This window comes from Ictalurus punctatus, chromosome 24 (assembly GCF_001660625.3).
Source record: "Ictalurus punctatus breed USDA103 chromosome 24, Coco_2.0, whole genome shotgun sequence".
Lineage (NCBI taxonomy): Eukaryota > Metazoa > Chordata > Actinopteri > Siluriformes > Ictaluridae > Ictalurus > Ictalurus punctatus.
In genome coordinates this window covers 12,397,804-12,422,842 of record NC_030439.2, presented here as the reverse complement: position 1 = coordinate 12,422,842, position 25,039 = coordinate 12,397,804, and the positions used below count along the sequence as shown (strand labels likewise).

At 41.2% G+C, this 25,039-nt stretch overlaps 1 protein-coding gene across 22 annotated transcripts in view; it reads right to left on the bottom strand.

The window, feature by feature from the left end:
* Nucleotides 1-25,039, bottom strand: part of macf1a (microtubule actin crosslinking factor 1a) — a 196,470-nt gene that overhangs the window by 79,762 nt on the left and 91,669 nt on the right. For 6 of the 22 annotated variants that reach the window (XM_053675237.1, XM_053675245.1, XM_053675240.1 and 3 more), the window contains exons 1-18: nucleotides 20,342-23,138; nucleotides 14,337-14,503; nucleotides 13,949-14,061; nucleotides 13,055-13,161; nucleotides 11,563-11,682; nucleotides 11,185-11,280; nucleotides 10,777-10,904; nucleotides 10,533-10,626; nucleotides 9,693-9,847; nucleotides 9,195-9,483; nucleotides 8,748-8,876; nucleotides 8,564-8,641; nucleotides 8,046-8,207; nucleotides 6,724-6,828; nucleotides 6,410-6,505; nucleotides 6,202-6,327; nucleotides 3,463-3,615; nucleotides 83-94 (exon numbers count right to left, since the gene is read on the bottom strand). In XM_053675237.1, coding sequence (XP_053531212.1) covers nucleotides 83-94; nucleotides 3,463-3,615; nucleotides 6,202-6,327; nucleotides 6,410-6,505; nucleotides 6,724-6,828; nucleotides 8,046-8,207; nucleotides 8,564-8,641; nucleotides 8,748-8,876; nucleotides 9,195-9,483; nucleotides 9,693-9,847; nucleotides 10,533-10,626; nucleotides 10,777-10,904; nucleotides 11,185-11,280; nucleotides 11,563-11,682; nucleotides 13,055-13,161; nucleotides 13,949-14,061; nucleotides 14,337-14,503; nucleotides 20,342-21,391 — 3,180 coding nt within the window. In that variant the 5' untranslated portion in view covers nucleotides 21,392-23,138. Of the gene's footprint in view, nucleotides 1-82; nucleotides 95-3,462; nucleotides 3,616-6,201; nucleotides 6,328-6,409; nucleotides 6,506-6,723; nucleotides 6,829-8,045; nucleotides 8,208-8,563; nucleotides 8,642-8,747; nucleotides 8,877-9,194; nucleotides 9,484-9,692; nucleotides 9,848-10,532; nucleotides 10,627-10,776; nucleotides 10,905-11,184; nucleotides 11,281-11,562; nucleotides 11,683-13,054; nucleotides 13,162-13,948; nucleotides 14,062-14,336; nucleotides 14,504-20,341; nucleotides 23,139-25,039 lie in introns of those variants that run through there. The other 16 variants (XM_053675246.1, XM_053675248.1, XM_053675251.1 and 13 more) reach the window with 5 other exon arrangements.

Here is a 25,039-nt window from a genome sequence, read left to right as displayed (position 1 = left end):
ACTGTGCTGGATTTGGACAGAGTGTACAGAGCCAGGGCAAAGAGCACAGGGCTGAGGAAAGAATGATGAGCAGTAGTAGTACCTGAGAGTTGGCCTTGCCAGCCCCGCAGACACAGAAGAGAAATGAAGAGGGAAGAGAGGATGGGCAAAATAGGAGGGAAGGGGGAGGAGGGATAAAGAGAAAGGGAGGTGAAAGGAAGGGAGAGGGAGGACAAAGATTAATTTTGGGCATTCTTAACACCCTGCTTGTCTGAAAAATGTGATTATGGGTGGAAAAAACAGATGGACTAGCGTAACTAAGGGCCTGGTGAATGCCAGCCGGACTGAAATACAGTTGCCGCCGAAACTATTGGAACGGCAAGGCCAAGTCATTTTTTTGTGCTGTACACCAAAGACACATAGGTTTGAGATCAAAAGATGGATATGAGACGAGAATTTAGGATTTCAGCTTTTATTTCCTTTTATTTACATCCAAATGTGTTAAAGAACATTCAACATAGAACCTTTTGTATCAGATCACCCAATTTTTAGGTGAGCAAAAATATGGAAACAAATATTGAAGTAAATTAAAGTAAATAACACTTAATATTTGGTTGTATACCCCTTGCTTGCAATAACTGTATCAAGCCTGTGACTCACACACATCACCAGATTGCTGGTTTCTTCTTTTGTGATGCTTTTCCAGGCTTTTACCGCAGCTTCTTTCAGTTACTGTTTGTTTCGGGGGGGTTTCTCATTTCAGTCGCCTCTTCAGGAGGTGAAATGCTGTTCAGTTGGTTTAAGGTCTGGTGATTGACTTGGCCAGTCTAAAACCTTCCGCTTTTCCCCTGATGAAGTCCTTTGTTGAGTTAGCAGTGTGTTTTGGATCATAGTTTTGCTGCATGATGAAGTTCCTCCCAGTTAATTTGGATGCATTTCTCTGTTAATTGACAGACAACAGGTTCCTGTAAACCTCTGAATTCATGATGAGTTACATCATCAATAAAGCTTAATGAGCCTGTTCCAGAAGCAGCCATGCAAGCCCAAGCCATAACACTACCTCCACCATGTTTCACAGATGAGCTCGTATGTTTTGGATCATGAGCAGATCCTTTTCTTTCTCCACACTTTGGCGTTTCCATCACTTTGGTAGAGGTCAATATTAGTTCCAGAACTTCTGCGGCTCATCTCTGTATTTCTTTGTGAATTCCAATCTGGCTTTCAAATTCTTACTGCTAATGAGTGTTTGCATCTTGTGGAGTCACGGTGGATTGTGATACCTTTACCCCTGCCCTGTGGAGGTTGTTGGTGATGTCACTGATTGTTTGTTTGGGGTTTTCTTCACAGCTCCCACAATGTTTCTGTCATCAGCTGCTTTTGTTTTCCTTGGCCGACCCATTTGGTGTATGTTACTCAGAACAACAGTGATTTCTTTCTTTTTCAAGACATTCCCAATGTTTGTATTGGCTATACCCAGTGCTTGTACAATGCCTCTGATTGATTTTCCCTCTTTTCTCAGCTTCAAAATGGCTTGCTTTTCTCCCATAGACAGCTCTCTGATCTTCATGATGGCTTATCCTTTTTAACAACAAATGCAGTTGTCACAGGTGAAACTGAAGGCTAAAACCAAGAGTAAATGTTCAGAGATATTTACTGTTTAAACAGTCAATCTAACAGGACACACCTGGGTAACAAGAAACATGTCAAAGTCACATGTTCCAATATCTTTGCTCGCCTACAAATTGGGTGGTCTGATACAAAATGCTCTATGTCGTTTAACACGTCTGCATATAAATACCAGGGAATAAAAGCTGAAATCCTAAACTCTCTTCTCTTATGAATCTTTTAATCTCAAACCCAAATGTTCTTTGGTGTATAACACAAACAAATGAATTGGCCTTACAGCTCTAATAGTTTCAGAGGGGACTGTACAATTATAACTGATCACATTCAAAAATGTTAAATTGTAAATATCACCACCTCTCATTCATGAGTATTAAATGATGCACACACTGTGAGTTACTGTGTGTCTGACGCATGCTGTTACAGCTGTGTTTACTGCGTTAGCTCAGACAGTAATCACTGCACCTCCACCTGCCTGTGCCTCTCTGCTCCTGGCTCAGTAAGTGCGCGCACACACACACACACTATCCCCCCTTTGATCTTAAAATCAATTTATTCTTGCCTCTTGATCTAGGAAAGGGTCTAATTAAATTAATGTAATTTAAGGAATTTACATTATTATAGGAATTTAATTTATTCACAAATATTTCTTTAATTACATATCAATTAAATTAACAAACATACAAGGATTTAGTGTTGAGTGCAAAAGTTGTATCCTCCATTGTACCTTTCTTTTTATACACAAAGCAGAATTCCATGTTCATTTAAAATCTTTAAAACCATAGCCCAAATATCAGAGCAATTGAGTTTTAACTGGCAATCTCAAGATTGCAACCCCATTGGCTTGCTCTAGTTAATTTATTTGAAGGTGCCTTATTAAGATGTCTAATAATCTAGTGTCAATCAACACAGGTCTAGTCCTTTTAAAGCAAAAGCCTACCAGTTGTTTGCTAGTAGTAGAAAAGCCCACATTCATAATTGTGGTGTTTCTTTGTTTCATTATTAAAAGAAGGAACGCCTGGAACATCTGTAAGACCTAAAATATGGTCTTGTTGGTTTCATTATTTCAAACTGATGGGATGTATGGGCTCCCGGTGGCGCAACACAAAATGTGATGAGGGGAGTTAGCTAGAGGGTCGGAAGGAGCAAGACCAAATTAGGGAGAAAATGGGGAGGGAAAAAAAGCACGGGTATGCAAATGTTTTGCACTCAACAGTAATTTCCAACAGGCAACTACTGGAGTCCCTTATTTGTTTTAGCCTCGAATGGCATTCTATTGGGCTTATATTGTACTACGTAGGTCCTAAGCAGTGAGCATATATAGTAAATACATTCTGGATTCAGTCTGTCAGTCCAACTGTGTTGGAGGAGCTTAAAGAAATATTATTGTTAAAGACAAGTTAAAGATTTTACAGGGTCAGGATCAAGTGTCACTTATGAAAGATTAATGACAAAATGTCGATTATGGAAAGATTTTTATAAAATGTATATTTTATGAATCATTTTCTGTTATTCTACCGGTGTTAGGGAAAATAGCTCGGCACAGCTCTTGTCAAAAATCTCGTCACTCTACATCTGACAGGAGCAGGAGCTATTTCCCCTATTGCAGAAAACAGAGAGAGGTCTAGAGCGCTAGTTTAAGACTTCGAGAGGATGGCAAGAAATGAGCTGGGAACAATGTGCTATAATAATTCATCACTGGGTTGGATATTCATCATTCACCATTGAACTGGATAGCAAAAGGGCAGAATAGAAATCAGCCATTAAAAAAACCCAAGAGATCAGTTCTTAGTGATATAAAAGCTCATTACGGAGCTGAGGTAAGTGTAAGTGGAAGTGCATCACTTATATGGGTCATACCTCTATTTGTTTGTAGTCACAGATGCCACGAATGAGCGTGGTGGTACCAAGAACACAATCAGCGCTACGTGGGCGGAGCTGGACCACTGTCTTGGCCCGCCCTACCAGGCTGGCCACTGAACTACGGTACTTGATCAGCTGCTCCTTCTCCTCCTGTCGAAAAAACCACGTCACTCAAATCATTACTCTAATCACATGACACTGCTGAAGACCACATTTACAGCAAAGATTCTATAGAGATATGTTTTGAGATAGTCATGTTATGCACACAAGCGTTATCATTACAAGAGCTATTCCATTTGAGCTCTTTTGATGCAATGCAATAAGACATGCAGGCCAATTTACACAGTATCTTGATTACAATATGTAAAATACTTTAATAATGAATTTCCTACTAAACCGTGACCCTTAAGCCCTTGAAGAGTGAACAAATGTACACGATTTTAATTTTTTTTTAAGATTCTTGTAGTTATGTAACTCCCATGCAAACATAAAGATGCAGAATTTGAAGATCAGGCTGCTAGTCGAATAGAAAACACTGGATTCATTTCATACAGTCAATAATCCCATTTTCCATACAACATTTAAGCTCAACATATAGTGTAAGGTGTTGGCAAAAACACAACTAGCTGGCTAGTTATGTAACATTATGCTAGTTTATCTTATTTCAAAATATTCGAATGTTCCTGGGGTTTATTTATGAACATGAAGATTTCCTTCTAATATTTTGTACTAACTGCAGTTATACTGGCAGAGAGCCCACGGCAGTGCAGTGGATAGCACTGTTGCCTCACAGCTTCAGGGTCCCCAGTTTAATCCTTAACTTGGGTTACTGTCTGCGTGGAGTTTCACATGTTCTCCCCATGCCTATGTGAGTTTCCTTCTGGTTCTCTGGTTTCCTCCCACCTCCCAAAAACGTCCCAATAAGTGGGACTGGTGACTCTAAATTACCCCCAGGTGTTGAGTATGTAACTTTGACCAGCATGCCCTGTGATGCTGTATTCCTCCCTTGTGTCCAGGGTTGCTGGGAAACATTCCGGATCCACGAAAATCTGCTGATCATTTCTTCTTATAGACGAAATTTACCAGCTGCTAATATGCATTAGGTCCAGTGCTAATTTGGTAATAGGGCTTTTTAAGACTTCTACGCATCTCTACAAACTGTGATAATCAATATTCCTACAATAATAAGAAGCCACGATAATTTTCTATACCTAGGATCTATGGATTAATGGCTGCCACCACCAAACAGGTCAAAGTCAAGGAGAGATCTCTGTGCTAACATTAGTGTAGGATTCTATCTGTGCAATTAGCATCTCAGCTGCGTGCTGGTATAAATAATGAGCAAAACACTAACCTTTTCTCTGGGATTCATTACAGTGCTGTCTCTGAGAAACAAATTGAGGCAGTGCTAATGGCATTACACTCTGGTCTGGAATTTTACAAGTGGTTTTGAGAGTGCTGGGAATTAATCCCGAGTTAGGGCTCACGCCAAGGTGTGCTTTTACCAGAACTGAGGTGGAAATTATAACCATGCAGATGTGAGAGTCATGGAGCAAAATGGAACTGTGTCAGGAAATCAGTCAGAAGCAGCAAATGTGTTATTTTCCAAAGAGCAAATTAAAAACAGCTGCGCAGAGGCATCTGTCAAATGCATGAATCTGTGCCCCCAGTGAGAACTGCGCTCGGAAACAGAGACTCAAGATGTCTCAACAACATTGCTTTTTGTTCTAATAGCAACAAGTCCTGACAAGAATGAATCGCTTCCCAATACATCGCAATCAATACAATTAATAAACATCTCAGACATTTTCTTTATGATCCCTAACTGGAGTCTGGATGAGGATGACTTCAGAGGCAGTACGCCGGTGTGTGTGCTGCAGGATTTTACACGATATCTCTCCATGCTGGGCAAACAAGTGTGACGTTTAATCCTGAGAATTTCCCTCCATGACTGTGTGCGAGACCAACAGACTAAGAACTGATCAGCCACCCACAATGGACATGAAAACTGTAATGATTTGGAGACGATGAACCCTCCAGATGGAGGGTTCCTGGAGGAAGATTAGAAAGTGCAGCAATCAGCCCAAATGTGGGCGTGGACCAAGCAAGGTGAAGACGATCTGAGGGATCTCAGAGTCGAACTTAAAGAAGTGAGGAATGTCAACTTGATCGTATCTCAGACCATATTATATATACACATACCACTACAGCAGGATGTAAGGGAATACATTATTCAAAAAGAACAGAACAGATCCAACTAGGAGGTGCATTATTCAGAAAAAGCTGGCCATAAAGTCTTGTATCTAATCCCTAGCTGAGACCAGTGAACTTGAGAATTCAGACCATGCTGACAGGGCTCGCATTTCTACCTGTTTTCCTTCCAGTGTTTCAAGGGGTTTAGTAGTTGGATTAATACTTAATACAAATCAATAAATAAATTAAAAAAACTTTCGAGTTTAAGCCACCCCACTTTGGATTTAAATCCAAATACAGATGAGGCTATTTGGAATGCTAATCAGATACGGATAGGGTCACTCTGATACACTTCACTACAGCGATCCATCCAGCACCCTGTGCTGGATCAGTCTCTCCTCCTGATGGTTATGGAGGAAATATACGCACCTCATGTCTGCTCTGTGTGCCCCCCTTACTATGCCATCTGCTGCTGCTGCTATTCAGGCCAATAGATCTCTGAATGTGTGCGCGCGCATGTGTAATCGGAGAAAATAGCCTTACCATGGAGTCCTGCAGCAGGTCCTCCAGTTTGCCCAGTCTGCTGCTTTGATCGCATGTGTACTGCCGCTTGATGGTGTCCTGAAGCTGTCGCAGGTACGTCTCGCATTCTCGCGCATCAGTCATGAACTAAAAACGGCATCGCCATGGTTACAACACCGTTTCCTTCAGACAAATGTGCATTTTAGAGATTTTTTTGTCGACACAGTACCTGAAAGTAGGCAGTGTTGTCCTTGAGGTGTTGCTCCACGCATACACACAGCTGTCCAACCCACTGCCACTGTGTCTGTAAGGCAGCTCGGTAGGCCTGCGGTCAGAGAGCATTAATGAGCATCAAGTAATTCATAATAGTAAAGCCAGTAAAACTTCTGATTAAAGAATTATTACGCACTTGAGATCTTAAAAATGGAAAAGATAATAAACATTTCTAATTCCATCAATATTCATTTAACGCATCGTGATATAGACGTGAGGTTTCTATCATTAACATGATCTCATTTTGAGCAATGCTGACTGACAGCTCACCTCTACTGTCTGTTTAGCTGGGTGGTTCTCCCGACACAGCTGATCAGCTGTTTCCTGTAAGGAGGACATCACTTCCTGTTTCTCCTCCAGCTCTGCCTTCAATTCCTGTGAAAAAATAAAGAGGACAGAAATCAAATGAAGTAGCAATTTTCTAACACACTCGATCAGGCTTATTTATTTAGCATTAACAATCAAGAGAAGTGCCCTGTGTAAAGGAACGCCCCAATGATTTAACCTGATCTCTATCTACAGTATTTGGAGTGTATGTGTGATCACCATGAACAGTAATTTCAACACATTTCCCTGTATTGAGAACTGATTTTTAAAAAAAAACAAAAAAAACAAACACAGGTTGCTTAAAACTCACAGAGTAGAAGTGTAATGGCAAGTGTTGGGGCGATGGTTAACATTTACGCGACACACGTATCTTTGTAAAACACTTCCATGGGCTCCCAAGTGCAGAGCAGAAAAGTGTTCATCTGATCGTCAGGAGGATGAGTTCGAATCCCGAACCATGCGCTCAGAGAGGGAGGGATGGTGATACTCGCTCTACTTGTCAATCAGATCTACACTAGGCAATCCTGTATTCCTGCACTGTGATGTAGCATGAGCTGTAGTTGGCCGGTGGATGGGAATTGGCAAGTGACCAAATTGGAGAAAATGGGGTTTTAAATAAATAAATAAACAAACAAACAAAACATGATCATGTATCTTCATCTCAAAGGTATGGCTATGAAGGCCATTGAATGCATATAGACTGATCTGACACATGGATGGATTACCTCACAGAAAGCTTAAATAACTACAATTATTTACTGCTCCGATGTTTGAAAGTTGTATAAAACTGTGGCACGCCTTAAAAATATTTCACATAATATACAACAGAATGTAGAAGTCTGAATTAAATGGATTGAAACGTCTTTCACACACAAATGAAAAAGAAAAAAGAAACTATGACTGATGCTGGTCGTATTTTGATGTGTTCCACAGAGCTGAATGTTTGACTACACGTGATGTAGCTCTGCAGTTTAAATCTTTATTTGTGTTATTCGGCATCAGAATAGACTTCCACTGTAAGTGAGTAGAATGTAAACAGTGGAATGTAAACGTTGTTTTTTTTTTTTAATCAGTACAGGGAACATTTTTGTTCGTGGTTATTGCACACACACTTCAGATATGGTGGATGGAGGTTGGAAAAAAAAACAAAAAAAACTACTGGAGTATTCCTTTAAGATTACTATACTAAATATGATGCAAGTGTGATGTGCATTGTTGGTCTTGCGCTGGATGCATGATATACTTATTCTGTTACTGTCACTCACAGCATACTGTTCTCTCTTTGTAGCCATGTTGGTGTTGTTCTCGCTCCAGTCGAAGGCCAGCTCCTCCTCTTCCTTCTGGTTGAGCCAGATGAGCTCTTCAGTGCAATCTGACACAAACGCTCGCAAGCTCTCCAGGCAACGCAGTCGCCATGACGAATGCTCCTGCGTGAAGAGAAACCATTCACAATAGTGGTTTCATCCTTCAGCCTTGTCTACACACAAACACATCTACATGCGCACACCTACACCTACACGCGCACACCTTTACTCCCTCGACAGATTGCTCCCTCCCTTAACCCTCTCAACCTTTAAATACTTGACACTAGAGACTATACTAAGCTGAAAGAAGGAGATGAGAACTCTTCGTGTGTGTGTGTGGGTGGGTGAGAGAGTGAGTGAGAGAGTGTCATGGGCAGGTGCTGTGCATTTGCTTGACTGTCATATGCAGACTCTGTACTCTGACTGCAGTGACAGACACACACACACACACAAGCTTTAAAAAGCAAAAATACACTCACGAGCAGTTTGCAGTACTGGTTCTCCAGCTTGGCCAAGGTTTCAGAATAATTGCTTCGAAAATTGGAAGAGACACTTGGCTGAAGTGAAAAAAGGAAAGAGCGCACAAATGAGTCAATCAATACAGTGGTCAGAAAGGTGTGATAAACACGGTGTGTGTGTGTGTGTGTGTGTGTGTGTGTGTACCTCATGACTACGAGCCTCCTTCAGGCTGTGCAGCAGGTCTTCCACGGCAGTGTGGATGGTGTGGTGATCCTGCAGGTGCTGATCTACAGACGGCAGGTCGGAGCCCCACTCAGCCCGCTCCAGCAGCTCCTACCACACACACACATTGTTCCCAGTGTTAGTGTGCACAACCGTATGAACCTAATGCAGGGCTTCTAGTCTTACATATACTTTTATACTTGTCCTTTCATGATCTTTAGGTATGTGCTCATAATTTATACGACATACGCACACTTTTAAAATGCTGTTTGAATTTTGTCCAAACTGAGAAGTTTGTGGGAAAAAAAATCTTGAGCGAACACGTCACATCCACAGCGCAAAAATGGTAACGCTTAGCTTAATTCCTGAATGTACTGCATGGGGGGGACCTTTTATTTTGTGCCTAATGAGTATACAATACAATCGAACCTGTGTTGCCTCCACCCATCCCAGAAGCTCGTAAATGAAGCGCAGGCTCCCTTCGTCCTCTGATGATGACACGGCCACCAGTTCGGAGCGAGACATGGGCCGTCTGAGCAGGTTCGCCATGACGCCTGCTGCCCCCAGCAACGTCTGCGCTCCAAGCGTGGCCAAGCTCCCCGAGGAGAGCCTCTGAGTCTGCTCTCCCATCATTCCTCCTGACAGGAAGTGGCCCTTTCTGTAAACACTGGAGCACTGCAGTCGCAGGGAGACCAGCTCCTCCTGCAGACGTGTCACTCTACAACAACGTGGAGGACACAAAAAGAGCAAAGATTTTTTGAGCATCCAGAAAAGAGCATGGCAGCATCCAGAGAGAAAGGAGAATCAACCATGCCAAGAGAAAGGCACTGATCTTAACATGAGTAATAAAATATGTGAAACGTTTATTCACTATTCGCGCTGTCCGACTTTTCTTCAACACCCTCTCCATTTCTCCCTCTCACAAACCTGAAGGCCAGCTGCTCTACTTGATAGTACTTTTCATCTCGGAGGATTTGCAGGTCCAGCTGCATTTGGCGGAGCAGAGCCTCGCAGTCCTGCAGGTATGCACCCAGCTCCTGCTCACAGCGCGCTTGCTCTCCTCGCTCCAGCTGAGACATGTCCTGCAATCACACACAAGGTGGACACTTAAGCTATTTTCCCCATGCACTTTCAAAGGATCCAACAGAACTGTAAAAGTGACCGCATCAATCTGATGCACAATGACGCCACTGTTAACGTAGACGTACATCATTTCTGTATGATCAGCTGGCTAGCTGACCATCTTATAGTAGCTACGACAACGCTGCTGACAAAAAGGGCTCATTGTCCGAGGGAATTTAAATTGTAAATGACACAGAAATCTTCACAGTGCCTTTGTTGATAGAAATAAGACAAAATGAATACAACATATACACACACACACTTTTAAAAAATATATATATATTTTAATTTTTTTTAAAAAATTTTTTTACAAAAAATAAAAATTGGCCTTAAATAAATAAATAAATAAATAAATACAACTATTTGATTAATCGAAGAAATAATGGATTATCAAAACAATCGTTAGTTGCAGCCCTATTCAGGTTACTCTCAAGGTTTCTTCTTCGTGTTATCGCCAAGTTTTCCCTTGTTATTGTTACCTCTGGCTTGCTGTGTAGGGTTCTAAATCTATATCTGGATTTCTGTAAAAAATAAATAAACTATAACCCATCATGCTGGAACTGTGGCCAATAATAAAAACCTTAAGGGGTATTATACAGATAAGTGAAGAGTACAGAATTTGCCTCAGCATGGAGGCTTACTGACCGACTGCAGTGTGTTCTTAGCCAGGGTGAGTTTCTCCTCACAGTCCACAGCCATGTTCTGAATCTTATTAGCCATCTGTAGGAGTAACTCCAGTCTGAAATCCAAACAAAAAGAACAATCCTGTTAGAAACTAGAAACCAGTCTTACTGAAAGAAACAAAAGAACCTACAGCTCGGTTCCGCTCTCATTTAAAGCTCTATGTGGTTATTTCTCAGACTGTATGTGCCGTGATATCGTCCTTCACCTTTCCACCGCAGGCCGCAATGCCTTCTCTCTCTCCAGCATCTCCAGGATCAGTTTCCCCCACTGCTCCTCCAGGTCATTGGGGTGCAAAGCCTGTGGAAGTTTGAGGCGCCCGAACTCGATCCATACCTAAAGAGGAACACAGAACCACACACACACACACACACACACACAAGGAAATGCTTGAAAAATCTTTTCACTGGAACACTGATAAGACCTCATTTTTCTTCTCCATCTTTCATTTCTATGATTAAAGCATTCATATTCCTAGTTTCCCCAGGAGCCATGTTCCTGCAGAGCTTCACTGGACCACAAGAGAAACAGCATGCTGTATTCCACAGCAGAATCAAGGTCAACTTCTTATTCATCTATTCCATCCCTCTCTTTTCATTTCTCTCCTCTTCCTCACCTCCAGGAGCTTGTAAAGATGTTCGATGTGCCCCTTCTCTGTCTCCTTAGCAGGTATCTCGGTTTCTTTGAAGTGGACGTATTCATTATAAAGTGCCTGAGGGGTGAAAAGATGAAGAAGAAAAAAAAAAACAACAAAATGTCAATCATCATATTTTAGCCTCCAGCGAGTCACTGTTCACACTCGCACAAAAATGAGTCTCATCTGTTCTTTCCTGAGCCACAATGTCTGAGTAATGCTTTATTTTATTTACATGTGCTCCAGTTAATTGTGACTACAAAATCTTCAAAACTTTATTTGGCATCTGTCTGAAATACATCTGTTGATGAACCTTTTTTATTTATTTATTTATTTATTTATTTATTTAAAATAACATACCTTGAGCTCCACAGGGTTCTGGGGGAAGTTCTTGTTGGCCATGAGGGCCGTGTGCTGCCTCGTCCACTGCAGCAACGAGGAGAAACGAGACTGGTACTCTGCCCATCGCTGGTCAACTTCCTGAGAATAAGAAGAGAATAAATGTGAAAGAGAAACAAAGGACTGTGTGTGTGTTGTTGTGTTCAGTTTTTAATATTCTGTCTTAGACTTAGTCCTGTGTAAAATATCCTTGATAATTTTTATAATATTTATTCAACCTTATCGAGCTGGGGTTTTTTCTTTGTCAAGTTTTAGATTACTAAATATCTTACCCAAGTCAAAGAGCACCATGAGGATGTTAGTGTAGTTTTAATCAACGAAAACTGTAGACATTTTTAGCCATATGATTATTATTGATTAACATTTCAGTCAAGCTAGTCTAGCCAGTGTAATGTTATTAATATATAATAACATTACACTTATTTCATGTCTCTTCCAACCAATAGGCTTTCTTGAGTATCAAGACAGGAACATTCATGAATTATGTGTGGCACAAACACACCGTTCATTCACCCTTATCTTCCATATCACGGCCCTCTGCCCTCTCACGCCTAGCTTTTTCACCACGTGGTCCAAAGTCACTTATAGTTTTTTATTCCTGCCCAACTGACTGTCTCTCTTCAAACTCTTCCCTTTCTTTCTTGCCTTTTTAGACTATCAACAAAAATAAGAGTGACAGCCTGTCCATGCAATAAAAAAAATGAAAGTGGCACATACAGCAGCTTGATAATCTGCATAACTGACCGCTAACACACTTTACAAACTTTACATCTCTCTCTATGTAACAATTAACCGAGTTTCTATTTGCAATAAACAGGCAGGCTAACATAACTGTGGATATAATACTTAGGAAGCTATGATAGTGAAAGTAAATTAAGATGAATAAGGGTGTTCAAAATAGATTAAACCTGGATCATTTCAGGTATGTGCACACAGCTTCATCCATATCAACATTTCTACTATCGCGTCTGTTAAAGTAACTGTTCTGTTTTTTGGCTCTGTTAACTTCCCTGAGGCGGACTGATCGATCCTCTGAGGGTCCCATTGGCTGCAGCCTGTAAGTATTACGGCCAATCAGGAGAGTCAACATTGCGCAACCATGTACAGAATATCCCCACTCCGCTTATGTGCAGAACTTGCTTTACAAAAAGAAAAAAAGAAGAAGAAAAAAAAAAAAAACAGCTTCTAATATTTTCACTCTTTTTTTTCGACGAAAATTAAGAGAGATTTTGGTAAAGTTATTATTTTTTAAACTACATTTTAGTCTCGTCTTTTTTCGTCAACAATATTACATAGTCGCAGTTAGTGTTTAATGACGTTGGTGTCGTCTCGTCGTCATCTCGTTTTCGTCACGGAAAAAAAGGTCATCGTAAAACATTTTTCTTCATAGTTTTTGTGAACAAAATTGGCACTAGTGTGTTGAAAACTGTGTGTGGAAGATCACTGCGCATACTTGTGCCATAATGCCTTCTCCTCCCTCTGGGATCTTGGGAAAGGCATCATAGATTGAGGACACATAGGTGATGACCGATTTCTCATCCGGTGATGGTACATCCACATCTAGTGTGAGAGGAAGAGAAAGTGGAGGGAGTATAATTCATTAAACATAGGCTGCATAGTTGCAAATGCAGAAACAGGTGATAAATCACATGATCTACAGTTAAAAGATGACTGCTGACGGGATTGATATTTTTGTACCAGAATACGAGGAGCTTTAACATACAAAAATAAACACTACAGTAATAATAATAATGTGAATACAAACATAAGGTAAGAAACAAAGTTGCAATCCAAAATGTTTTAGAACATTTTTGGATTTTATTTTCATCAGACTTCGAACAAAAAAAAAAAAAAATAATAAAAAATAAAAAATAAAAAAAAAACACAGCGCATCTCAAAAAATCTGAGTATCATAGAAAAGTTCTGTTTTTTTCTGAAATTTAATTCAAAAAGTGGAACTTTTCATATATTCTAGATTCATTACATAAAGTGAAACATTTCAAGCCTTTTTTGGTTTTAATCTTGTTTACAGATTACAGCTCATGGAAATCAAAAATCCAGTATATAATCTAATTTTTTGAGATGCTCATGTATTATTGTTAAAATACTATTACTAGTAATAATAATAATAATAATAATAATAATAATAATAATAATAATAATAGCTGTTGTGTTTATAAAAAGTTTATCCTTTTTATCCATTAAAAGAGTATAACCCACCAGTTACATGAATAAGCCTTGAAGATAAAAGCAGAAAGGTGAAAATTTGCAAACTAGCAATAAAACTTGTTTATGTGTAAATACAAACCAAAGAATGTAAAGTCAGACGAAACAAACTGAATGTTACCTTCAGCATCCAGAAGTCGTGTCACCCCTAGCGACTCTGCAATCTCAAACGCCTGCTCCAGGTTGTCACGGTTACTTTGGCGTGCCACCAGCTCCATGTCAATCAGGTCTGGCCTGAATTTTACGATGAAGAGAGGAGAGTTGTGAATACTGTGAGTGCTGAGACTGTGTGTGCATTTCTTAGTAGCCCATTTCTTAGTGGCCAGTATTATGGCTTCTCTTGGATTGTCACTGTATCAAAATCAAGGATTCCTAACGACAAAGTTTCATTTTAATGTCATTAATCTTATATTATAGTCAGCATTGTAGCCAGTGTAGAGTCAGTCACACAGCTAGGAGTGAAGGTCTGTGTGAGGGTGTCTTTATTGTTATTGTGCAAATGTATGTACCTGTATCTGTGCAGGAGGGCATTGAACATGCGGCCATCGCTCCAGCTGGAGGAGAAGTTGACGCAGCGAATGCCAGGGTAGCCCTCGGTGGCCTTTTGAGTCCATAGCAGAAGCTTCTCCTTGGCTGTCAAGTCCCCAGACTCACCGCTCACATAGATCTCAGAGATCTGTTTGGAAGAAAAAAAAAATGACATGGGAGGCCGAGAATGTCATTTTAATCTGTAGAATTCATTCTTTCAAAGATGGGAGAGAAAAATTGTGGTTATGCATCACGGACATGCCACCTGACGGCCCTGGACACCGTAAGGAATGTACCTTAAGGAAAAGAAGCAACTGAAATAGCTTTTTCCTGTATAGCTCTAGTAGTGAAGCGTTGGATAAAACTACATAAGAACAGCTACATAAGAAAGAGAGAGTGTCTTAACTGTTGACTGTAACAGTTCTGAATGTGTGTTTTATATATATATATGGTCATTTAAGCATTTACTGAAAGAATTCAACAACTGCCCTTAGACTCTCATTCGAAGAGAGTTTTGAGCGTTTTGCTTGGCTTTCCCCCCTCAACCCAAGAAAACGTGTTGAAATTGCTTATGGTAATCACACATATACTACAGATGCTCTGGATTGAGATTAGGTTAAAAACACTGGAGTATTACTTTAACATTCATTTTAAATAATTGACTTTAGGCCCATTTAGGGACACGAACATGGACGCACACACACAAACAGGGTGGGAGCTTTCGGTTCTTTCAGCATTAATTAGTGCCTATCCAGTGTAACAGTGTACAGTGTGCATTTTCCAATCAGATCTATTAAAGCCTGTCCATCTCTTTTAGGTACTTTTCCATGAAAGTTCATCCACTACTTTCTCTTGCTGACCTCTCCCATTTCCCAACCATCACTTCAGTTCCCACTGCTGTTCATCTCTTCTATCTTAATGCCATCACATGCTCTCTGTTTTCCATCTTGGCAATCTTTTCCTCTCTCTCTCCTTCTCTCTCTGCTGCCTACTGCAAAGCCGCAAGTGTTCAATAGCATTCCTTGTTTTTCTACTTTTTCTCTCCCCCCTGGATCATTCTCCATTTGGACAAAAGGAGGTGGAATGTAGTATCATCCTGTGCCTGGTGCACTTCATCTGTATTCCTTCGTCATCCCCCTCCCTCACTCTCTACACGTGGCTCCAGTGCTGGCACAAAGCAAACCGAAACTCAGAATAGGAGATGGCTAGCGACTCTGGGGAATCAGAGCAAAGAAGGGAAAGAGAAAGCACAGAAAGATAAAATCACACACTCCCTACAGTCGCCGTACACAGCCTCTTACAGTAAAGATGATGAGGTCAACCTGTATTGATTGCAACTTTTGAGCAGTATGGCTTTTCATTTGAAGTACACAGAATTTCCACTTCTGGATATAAAACATTCCCTATATAATTATAATATTTCCACATTACTACAAATAGTCACACATTGCTTGAATCCTTGAATCTAAAAATAAGTGCATAGCACAAAAAAAAAGAAAACCAAAGGCTTCTTAGTTACAAAGTCTCAGCTCATTATATGCTAGAGCCCTAAAGAAGAGACGTTGCTCTATTTAGCAGAGCACAGTTCCTGCAGGGAAAAACACCAGGCTTTCAAGTTGTAAGGCTGGTGCCAAGATATCTGAACCTGGAGAGAACAGCTCTCTGAGGACAAAGGACTCTTATGAGAATTAACACTTGAACTCTCTCTCCCACAGAATTAGCATCTTCATCCGAGATGACACATCACGCTGAGTGGAGACTGGGGAGGGGGGGAAAAAAAAAAAAAAAAAAAAAAAAAAAAAATCACACCTCACCATATTGCTTCCTTCTTCCTCTCTCCCCACACCCTTCTTTCTTCTGTGTTGAGATCAGCTTAAACTCACCCAAGCTCTATATGCATTACATAAGATGTTTAATGTGAATAACAAGTTGACTATACATGTTTAGTATCATTCAAAAGGTCTCAGTGTGTCTGGAAATTCAAATCACTATTAAGATCTAGAGAAAAACACTCTGCATGCCGTTAAAGGCAAATCCTCCCCAGGTCCCTCACACAAATTACCTTCTGTATGCAAATAAGGTACATCCTTCCACAGACATCAAAGCAATCACAAATGCCAACTGGCCTCCTGCACAGTGGGCTCAAATTCCAATTGTAATCACAAACACCACCATTTGGTGGACCTACAGAGTATCTGGGTATTTAGGGGAGAGCTGGCCAAAGATTCTGGGTATCTGTAGTTTTCTCAACCAGGTATGCAAGTTTGATTCTCTTATGTTGTATTATTATGCTTGAATTTGATTAGCAATGTTGAATGTGACTGAATCTTCTTCTTCTTGTTAGTATTATTGGATTTGGATATGTTCCTAACTGATGTGTTCCTACCTGGATTATATTCCGACTTATTCTGAAATGATGGTCTCTAGTAGATTACGTTAAGTCCGCGTTTCCGCAAATTTACAATAGGTTATTAGCGGAATAAAGCTAGTTTCGAGTGGAGCATGTAGAGCATTAGTTAAGTGTACTTAGAGTGCACAGGCTCGATATGGAATGTCCATTTAGGACATGAAGTTGATTGACCAACCTAAATAGGGTGAAGTCTAAACCTCTGGTTATTGTAATATTTTTCCTAGTTACGTGTACATAGGGAAATATGGCATGATTATATAAAGCTATGTTTAACTTGGGTAATGTTGGTCTATCTCTGTAAATCTTAGCACTCATGACCTCTGATTAGAAATAATGCTACTATAATTAAGTGTTACTATCTAAGGGGACTCAACAAAGTACTTTTTAGATAAAAAAGGGCACGCATGGGAAGCCATCTAAACAGTATTAGTCAACTACCTCTGTCTAATGACCAAGACTAGCGAGTTTGTGACAGTGAGCTCCGCGTGCACGGCCGGCGCGAGACTCTGAGCGACATGGAATCCGAACGAACGAGCACAAGCTAAAGTATGGAATTAAGTAGAATTAATCAAATGTAAAAGTATTTAAAAACCCGTGATCTACAAATAACTAGGAAATAAATACAGCATTGATATTTTTACAATTGGAGTCAGATTTCATTTAAGAGACCGTCAAACAGAATGCATTTAAAAACATATTCACATCACTTCGAAAAGACAAACACGTGGGAATCCGTCTACCATGTCATTGGGTACCATCGTTGGACCAGTGAGTGGACCTTACAAAGTAAAGACAGAATACTGCTGTTGAACTCAGGCCATCTATTTCACTCACACAGTATGCCACAGGCTAACAACTAACTCACCGTTAAAGATATTTTGATGGATTACACAAAATAAAATTATTTTATTTTCCATACAGAGATCTATACAGACGAATCGAGCAATCTTAAAGAATACACCAGAATTATTTTTAACCCAATCTCTATTCACTGCATCTGTAACATATAAGCAGTTTCTAGAGACAAAAATGTGTATTTCCAGTACCAAAAAATAAATGAAAATAAATTGAACTGTCAAGTATAACGGAAGACTAAGGGCATCTGTTGAATTCTGCCAAGAATCCTTTAAAACTTTGTTCCATATAATACAAATTCATTGTTAGGCTCCAATAATAAAGGTATTGTAGAATGAAACCTTTGGTAAGAGTCCATGTTACCAAAGGTTTGTGTACTTCAGTACAGCATCAAGCAATTCCAGCTCTTATGTCGATATCTTTGAAGAATTCATGAAAGCCATTTCATATTTTGCCTCACTCTTTGCTGTTCCTTATTTGACATTACCAGTCAGGCTTCACTGTGTATCAACCTTCTGAAAATGTATATAATCGGTCCTTTCAAAGATAGCACATGTAAGTGCTCCAGTTTTGGCCTGATCATATATTACAGATACCACAAAACCTTAGGGAAACTGATCAGAGGAAATAAAGAGTACAGGTAAAGCAGCTAATGTTGTATCTGCATGTCAGCAATGCTGATATTAGAGAACATTGAATAAACAACCTCTAGTACAAGTGTCAAGACTGACGGAAGACTCTGGGTGGTATGCGCGAGGATGAATATTGAGGGATGGAGATAAATGGCAAAAAAGCAAAACAGAAAAACTACAGGGGAAAAAGGAAAAAGAGCTGTGTGTATACACGTGCCCCAACCTGTAAGCAAGTTTTAAGTAAACAGGTTCTCTGTTTTCGCAGAATGGGCAAATGTGCTAAAATGATCCTCTGTGGTAACCACATACACTACAGATACAGTAGATAGAACTTAGGTTGAAAAAACAACAAGATTGGGTATCCTCCAAATTAACTTGCATATAGTGTGTGTGATCGCTGAAACTATAGCCGTGTGTGTGAGGCAGTGAGGCTAAAGCTTAAGATTGGCATTAACAGTGTCAGCGATCAGTGTGAGAAAAGCTGCTTCTAGCAGCCTCCACTATGCTTGCATCATATAGTTCACACTAAGCCAGGTATATATGATTATGCAGCCGAGTGAAAGGAAGCAAGATCCTCTGTGCATCTTCGTTCATAATGTTAGAGGTTTTGAGACAGCTAAAAGAAAAAGGAAAAACCTGATGGCGGATGAACAAAATCAATATAACATTTGTCGAGGGGGCTGGGAGAGGACATATACTAGGAGACACTGGACCCAACAGGAGAAATTAACAATGTCAAAAAAGAGACATGGAGTCAGGCAAAAATGAAAATAGTCTAGTTCCCCTGAGAAGGCCTGCGTGCAGTTGTCCTGATTAATCCAGCTTTAGAATGTGGTGTACTGATCTGCTCCTCTCATACGCACTGTTGGCATCAAAGCAAAGCAGTCAAGAGCATGTGTTTGAGCTTCTATTCATGCACTGATGTCCAAAAAGAGCTATATGATTCCATCTGGCAGGTGGGATGCCATAAAAATGATCACTTAATGATAGTTTATTACTACCGCAGAAATGGTTAAGGAGCAGTCATCTGATAAACAGTAGGCTATTAGCACACTGTCAATCCAGCTGTAACAAAAGCCCTAATTTCTCCTCCTGAGTGCTCCTGATAAAGAGAGAAGAATGTGTCACATGCACTATGCATAAACCGGCGTCACTGAATTGAAGAGAAGAAAAAAGACTGCATATAAAGCAACTGATGATATATCAATGCTCACACTAGAGCCTGGGTGGCCATATCAGTAGCATGGGACTAACAGGTTTTGTGTTAGGGATAATAGTTTATTATTATTTATTGTTGCCTAGCAAATACAACAGTTTAACTACCAGAAAAGAAAAAAAACAACAAAAAAAAAACTACCCCTTCCACAAAACCAAGGTTCTCATTTGGTAAGCTATGTAGGTAGGCCATGTTTTAACTTAATGTACTCTGTGGCGTAACTATACCTAAGGTGTAACAATACCATGCACTCTCCAGATCCCACGGTTTGCTGTACTACACAACCAAGGCATGACATGGTTGATGGAATTTTTACTAGTCGGCTAGATTAGCGCACATGGTTGATTGTTGATACTTTTGAATAATGGACCTTTAATATATTTAACTAGCAAACTAGAGCACCACGAGTGAAAACATTACAATATCTACCACTCCTTAGCCTAGTCATTTAGGTTTCCAGGCAACCAGCTACACTGGTACTTTTACTACCTGGTGGGCTAGCTAACATATTTATGATTTGCCCACATCTGTACAGATAAAACCAGATTGTCAACCTTTTGTTTCGAGGACAGAGAGGGGGGAAAAAGAGCAAAAGAGAAAAAAATACGGTTGAAAAGGAAAAACCTATGTTGTTCAGTGATAATTAGGCTCATGGGAAGTGGTCAGGAAGGAGGTGGAGATGTCTGCTTCATGATAAGCAACAGTAAGTAACATACAGTTCTGAGTCTGGGAATTCAGGCAGACGAGGACATTTAACACATAAAATGTGCTGTTCACGAAAGAAAACTTATTTCAATTTAAAATGGTCTATATATTGTTGACTATGATCAGCACTACCCAAGAAAGGCAGAGGAATTTACAAGTGTGTCTGACCTGAGAGGGGGGTTGTGATGGTTTCTCTGGTGGGGAGATGGGACTCTCCAATATTGAAGTATTCAGCACTTCAGAAGAACTTCCCCAATCTGTCTGAGTAGTACCAGCTATGTCTGGAGACGTAATAGGCACATCACTGGCATAACCTGAAGACTGGGGATCCTGCAAGGGACCAGAACCTTCTGGACCCCGAGTACGACTGTCCAACAAGAATCCTTTCTCTGGTTGACCAACAGCAATTGTTGGATTGCTGATACCAGCATCTGTGGATGGTCGTCTCTCTCCTTCCAGCACCTGTACTTTCTGAATGCCACTAATAACAGGAGACGCTACAGGTGGCTCTGAGTGCACTTCCACTCTTCGGTTGTGCCACAAAGGTGATCCATAATCTCTTGGGTAGACAGTTCGGACTACACAGAGCCTGCCATCAACTTCACGAATGTGAACTATTCCCTTCTGGTCCATTTCTGAGGCATCATCAACCAAGAATTCGCATGGCCTACTTTTATCTTTGTCCTCTGGCTCTAGTTCCCCACTTTTGGCACTTAAAATACAGGGTCTCTCAAGAATACCCTGAACCCGGCCTTGAACCCGGCAGACTCTACCTCCTCCAGGTGTCATGCTGCCCAGGTTTGCCTTAGTTTGGGATTGCTCAATCAGCTTTTGCTCAGACCCTTGATGGAATGCTCCCATCCATGCTGGGCTAGGAGCAGGAGATAGAATTGCCACCCTGCTCCCTCGTAATGTCCCTGTGCTGCCCAAGATCGGTGCTACACCAGGAACTAGGACCACCTGGGTGGGCGTTTCAGTCACTGTTTTGCTAGATCCTAGTTTGTTTGACGCATCATCTGTGGTACTTACTATGGCCTCTCCTGTAAGGCTAACCATTCCAAATTCATCCTTCTTATCAGCCCCTGCTTCAACACCTTTCTGTGCCTTTTTCCCTTTGCGCTTTCGCCTAAAGCGGAGTTTCCTCTTGGGTGACAGAGGAGGGGCGCCACCTGGTCCTGTTTCTCTAGGCTGCTTTACACAACCAAGAGAGTTCCCCATTTCCAGCAGAGTACAAAAAATTGAGATACAACCGTAACCAGGAACAAAAAAATCTCTGTTAGACGTGTGAAAATAAGATCTTGTAAGATGCTTTATGCTGAACCTCTGGAGGTCAATTGTGCAGACCTGCAGCTGCTCCACCTGTTCATGTTCAGAAGACAGGTAATGCTGTGGTCAACCCTTATACATCAACCCTTATGGTTAACCCTCATCCACCAACATCACTCTGGCATCTTTGTGAGTCTCAAGGATACCAGCACAAAATGCTAGCCCCTCTCCTTATGAAATTCTCTGGTCCACCAGTATGTCTTTTTAGTCTTAATCCCATTGTCCTTGCAGATTAGATGTGCTTTTTCAGAGGAAATTCAAAGTCCTTCTAGACCATTTCATAAGCTCATCATGTGTTGAACAGCAGGAACTCCTGCACAACAATTTTGCCTCATACACTCAACATTCTCCTGCTGAAATTCCTCAGTAAGAACAAGGCAAGCGCTGCAGTGCAGACATACACACAAGCTATCTCTCATGAGTGAGTACACATACAGTTACTAAGACTGAGTCAGGACACCTGACCGCCACCTTGGTAAAAGTGTCCCATTGTTTGCTTTCCAATAAACACAAACCGGTATGAATTTTGAGATGTCCAGGGAGTAATAAAAGTGCTCTTCTGTTCCAGAATCCACTCGCAACTATTACTGATAGTCCTACTTGTGGACTGTTGTAACAATAGTTTCTGTTATAGCAGTTGTAATAGCACTCCAACATCAAATTGTTTAGGTAGCGTCACACTAGGTCACAGATCGGCTGGTAGTCGGCAGAAAGGATGAGTTAGCGAAGACTTTAAATTTTGATGATCCGTCATTCACAGCCAATGACAGCACAGCATTTTAATTCCCAGAGTCCCTTGTGTGTATGTGTGAGGCTCCAAAAGCGTGCAACATTAGAACAGTCTCCAGACATTAAAGAGTAGCAAGGGGAGGAGGGAAAACAGTGTGTCTTGCCTCCACTGCCACGGTAACTGATGTCACATGCACCGAGAGAAGACATTTATGTCAATAAAGAGGGCAGCGAGTGTTATGAGTCAAGAGACTACACAATTATGCATGCACTGCACACACAAAAATGGCAAAAGGTATACACACAACTCACTATCCACCAACGTTGGTAACTGTGGCCATGACTAATCCCATGAAACACCTTATGCTATCTGTCGACTTAAGTTTGGGGCACCCGTCTCCTCTTTGTCTCTCCATTGAAGATGTTCTCCTCCGCAGGCAGATTGCCACTCCCTTGTGCCGTTGGCCTCACTGACTGAGGAATCTAATTAGAGCAGCTGTACTCGCCGCTTCAACCCGTTCTGGACGAAGTGCCGTGCAGGGGAACACCAGGGAATCTATCCAGTTCTTGGATGTGTGTGATGACCGTAGACAACTGCAGATGTTCCGGTCAGAGAGAAAGCAGTGAGAGCTCCATCGCTCAAGCAGTACACGATGGATCTGATTGATCTGGTTCTCCGACTGAATCAGATTACATAGGTTTCTGCAAGTGTAAGAGAGGCAGTGTGTGCCTGCTGGGTTAGGTAATCCTGTGATCCCAAGAATGTGTCTCACTGGTGATCCAAAAAGGCCTGAGATGAAGAGAAAGCCAGGGGCTCCAGTAGCAGCGTGCTGCCTGCCTCCTCGCTCTGTCGCTGGGCAACTTGGCAGCGCTCTCTCCCTTGCCGGCAAACAGAAGTCTTATCTCCAGTCTGCTGCAGCCTCGCACAACACACTGCTGCTGCTGTAGCTCCCACCCTCCCTCTATTCTCCCTCTCTCTTCCTATCTGCTTCCTCGTCCCTCCCTCTCTCTTGCTTTCTCACTTGTTCTCGCTGTTGCGAGGTCAGAGCTTTGCATGTATACACACACACAGACCCACATGAAAATGAATAAGTTAACAAGAAAGCCTTAATAGTCAGCAGACTAAAAGGAAATATTGTAAATGTAAAATAAAAAATAAATTTTAAAAACTCTTTCTAACGCAGACATTGCAAAGGAGCTGAGAAGCCCATTTTTAATATGGCCAAATAAAGTGGAATAAGGAAACAGGAAGTCGTGGACAAAAAAAAAATAAAAATACAAGTAGGCTTGTCAGCCGTCGAGTAATTTGGAAGATCACTTGCTTATCAATGAACGCAAAGATAGCATTAACCCCCTATGCAGTGGTATGGTTAACATCATGCAGAAACGCAGTCTAATTTAAGACATCGACGTAGTGGCATGATTGGTGAATTAACGAGCATCTACAACTGTAGACTAAATTAGCAATGTGAGCAGGCATTTATTTCAATGCCACCCTACCACCCTCGCACTCAGAAAAATTCATGCCTCTCACGTGGTACACAGATGAGATCATGTCATCAACGTTTTAGCAACGGGAAGGGAAGTTCCTCAGCATTCAGCCCTGCTGGGAGCCAACTGATGATTGACCCTCTTGCAGCGTCATTATCCTGGTTTGAGTAGACAGTTTTCTTCCTGAGCCTTTCAGCACACCATCAACCACCTAATGTAAACCGCTCCTTTGGGAGAGCTGCACTCACGGCAACTCAGCTGTAGACAAAATCCTCCATTACAAACATTAGCAATTCCAAAAATGAGAGGAAAATACACAAGGGCAAGACGAGGACAAACTGAGGACAGTTCAGTCCAGAGTTAGCCTAAATTGCAGCGGTAGTTTCCAGGGGACATGTCCCAGTTTGAGTGAGCGAGACAGGATGATCAGCCTCCTGTGGCAGTGCAGATTACCTACAGGCTTTGTGGCAAAAAAAAGGATGGTGGTGTTCATTTTAGGTGATAGCAGTGATGCTGTCAGATGATGGTACTGGATCTTATGAATAAACAACTGACCGTGTTAATGTGCAGTTTTGATGCATATCCAACAGGCGAGCAGACTAAAAAAAGGGTTGTGTTTTGACACACCCGGCTCTACCTTCACACGGTTCATCTCGGAAAACGTTATCACGCTGAGCTGCACAGTCGTTCAGAATTGCCCACCACCCCCCGCATCACTGCTCATTCCCATCATGCCCAGGGACTTGCCTTTCAGCCCTCCTTCTAATGTCCTCCTCCCCTCCCCCCTCTGCTGCATCATGTCTGCAGAGTCACATAAAACACAGTCTCCATAGCAACCGGCTCCCTATGTCACCTTGTGACATCATCCCGCCTTTGAGATCCACAGCGCCCTCTAGTGGATCCTGCTTTAAAAAGCAGCCCTTTCCTTAAAATCACATGATTAGCACATAATCTAAATCTAATGCAGCAGACAGAAAACAACGAATGAATCCAATCATTAGATGCACAGATAATTCATTTTTTTATGTTAAGGTTGTGGATTTCACAACGGAGCTATGGAACGATATTAATGTCCTACGTTCTCCCTCTTTCCTTGGTACAGAAAGTGTGTCACTGCTCCTAGTGTCAAAAGATGTAAATAAGTAACTCATTTCTGTAGAAACGGGACCAACTGAGTGCTTTTGTAACAAACAACGACCGATGTGTAGATGTGACCCACACTCATCATTTCTAATAACCACACACACTTAAAGAAACAGAGACAGACAGTCACAGACTTACACAGATAGACAGACAAAGAAAGAGAAACAGACAGATACA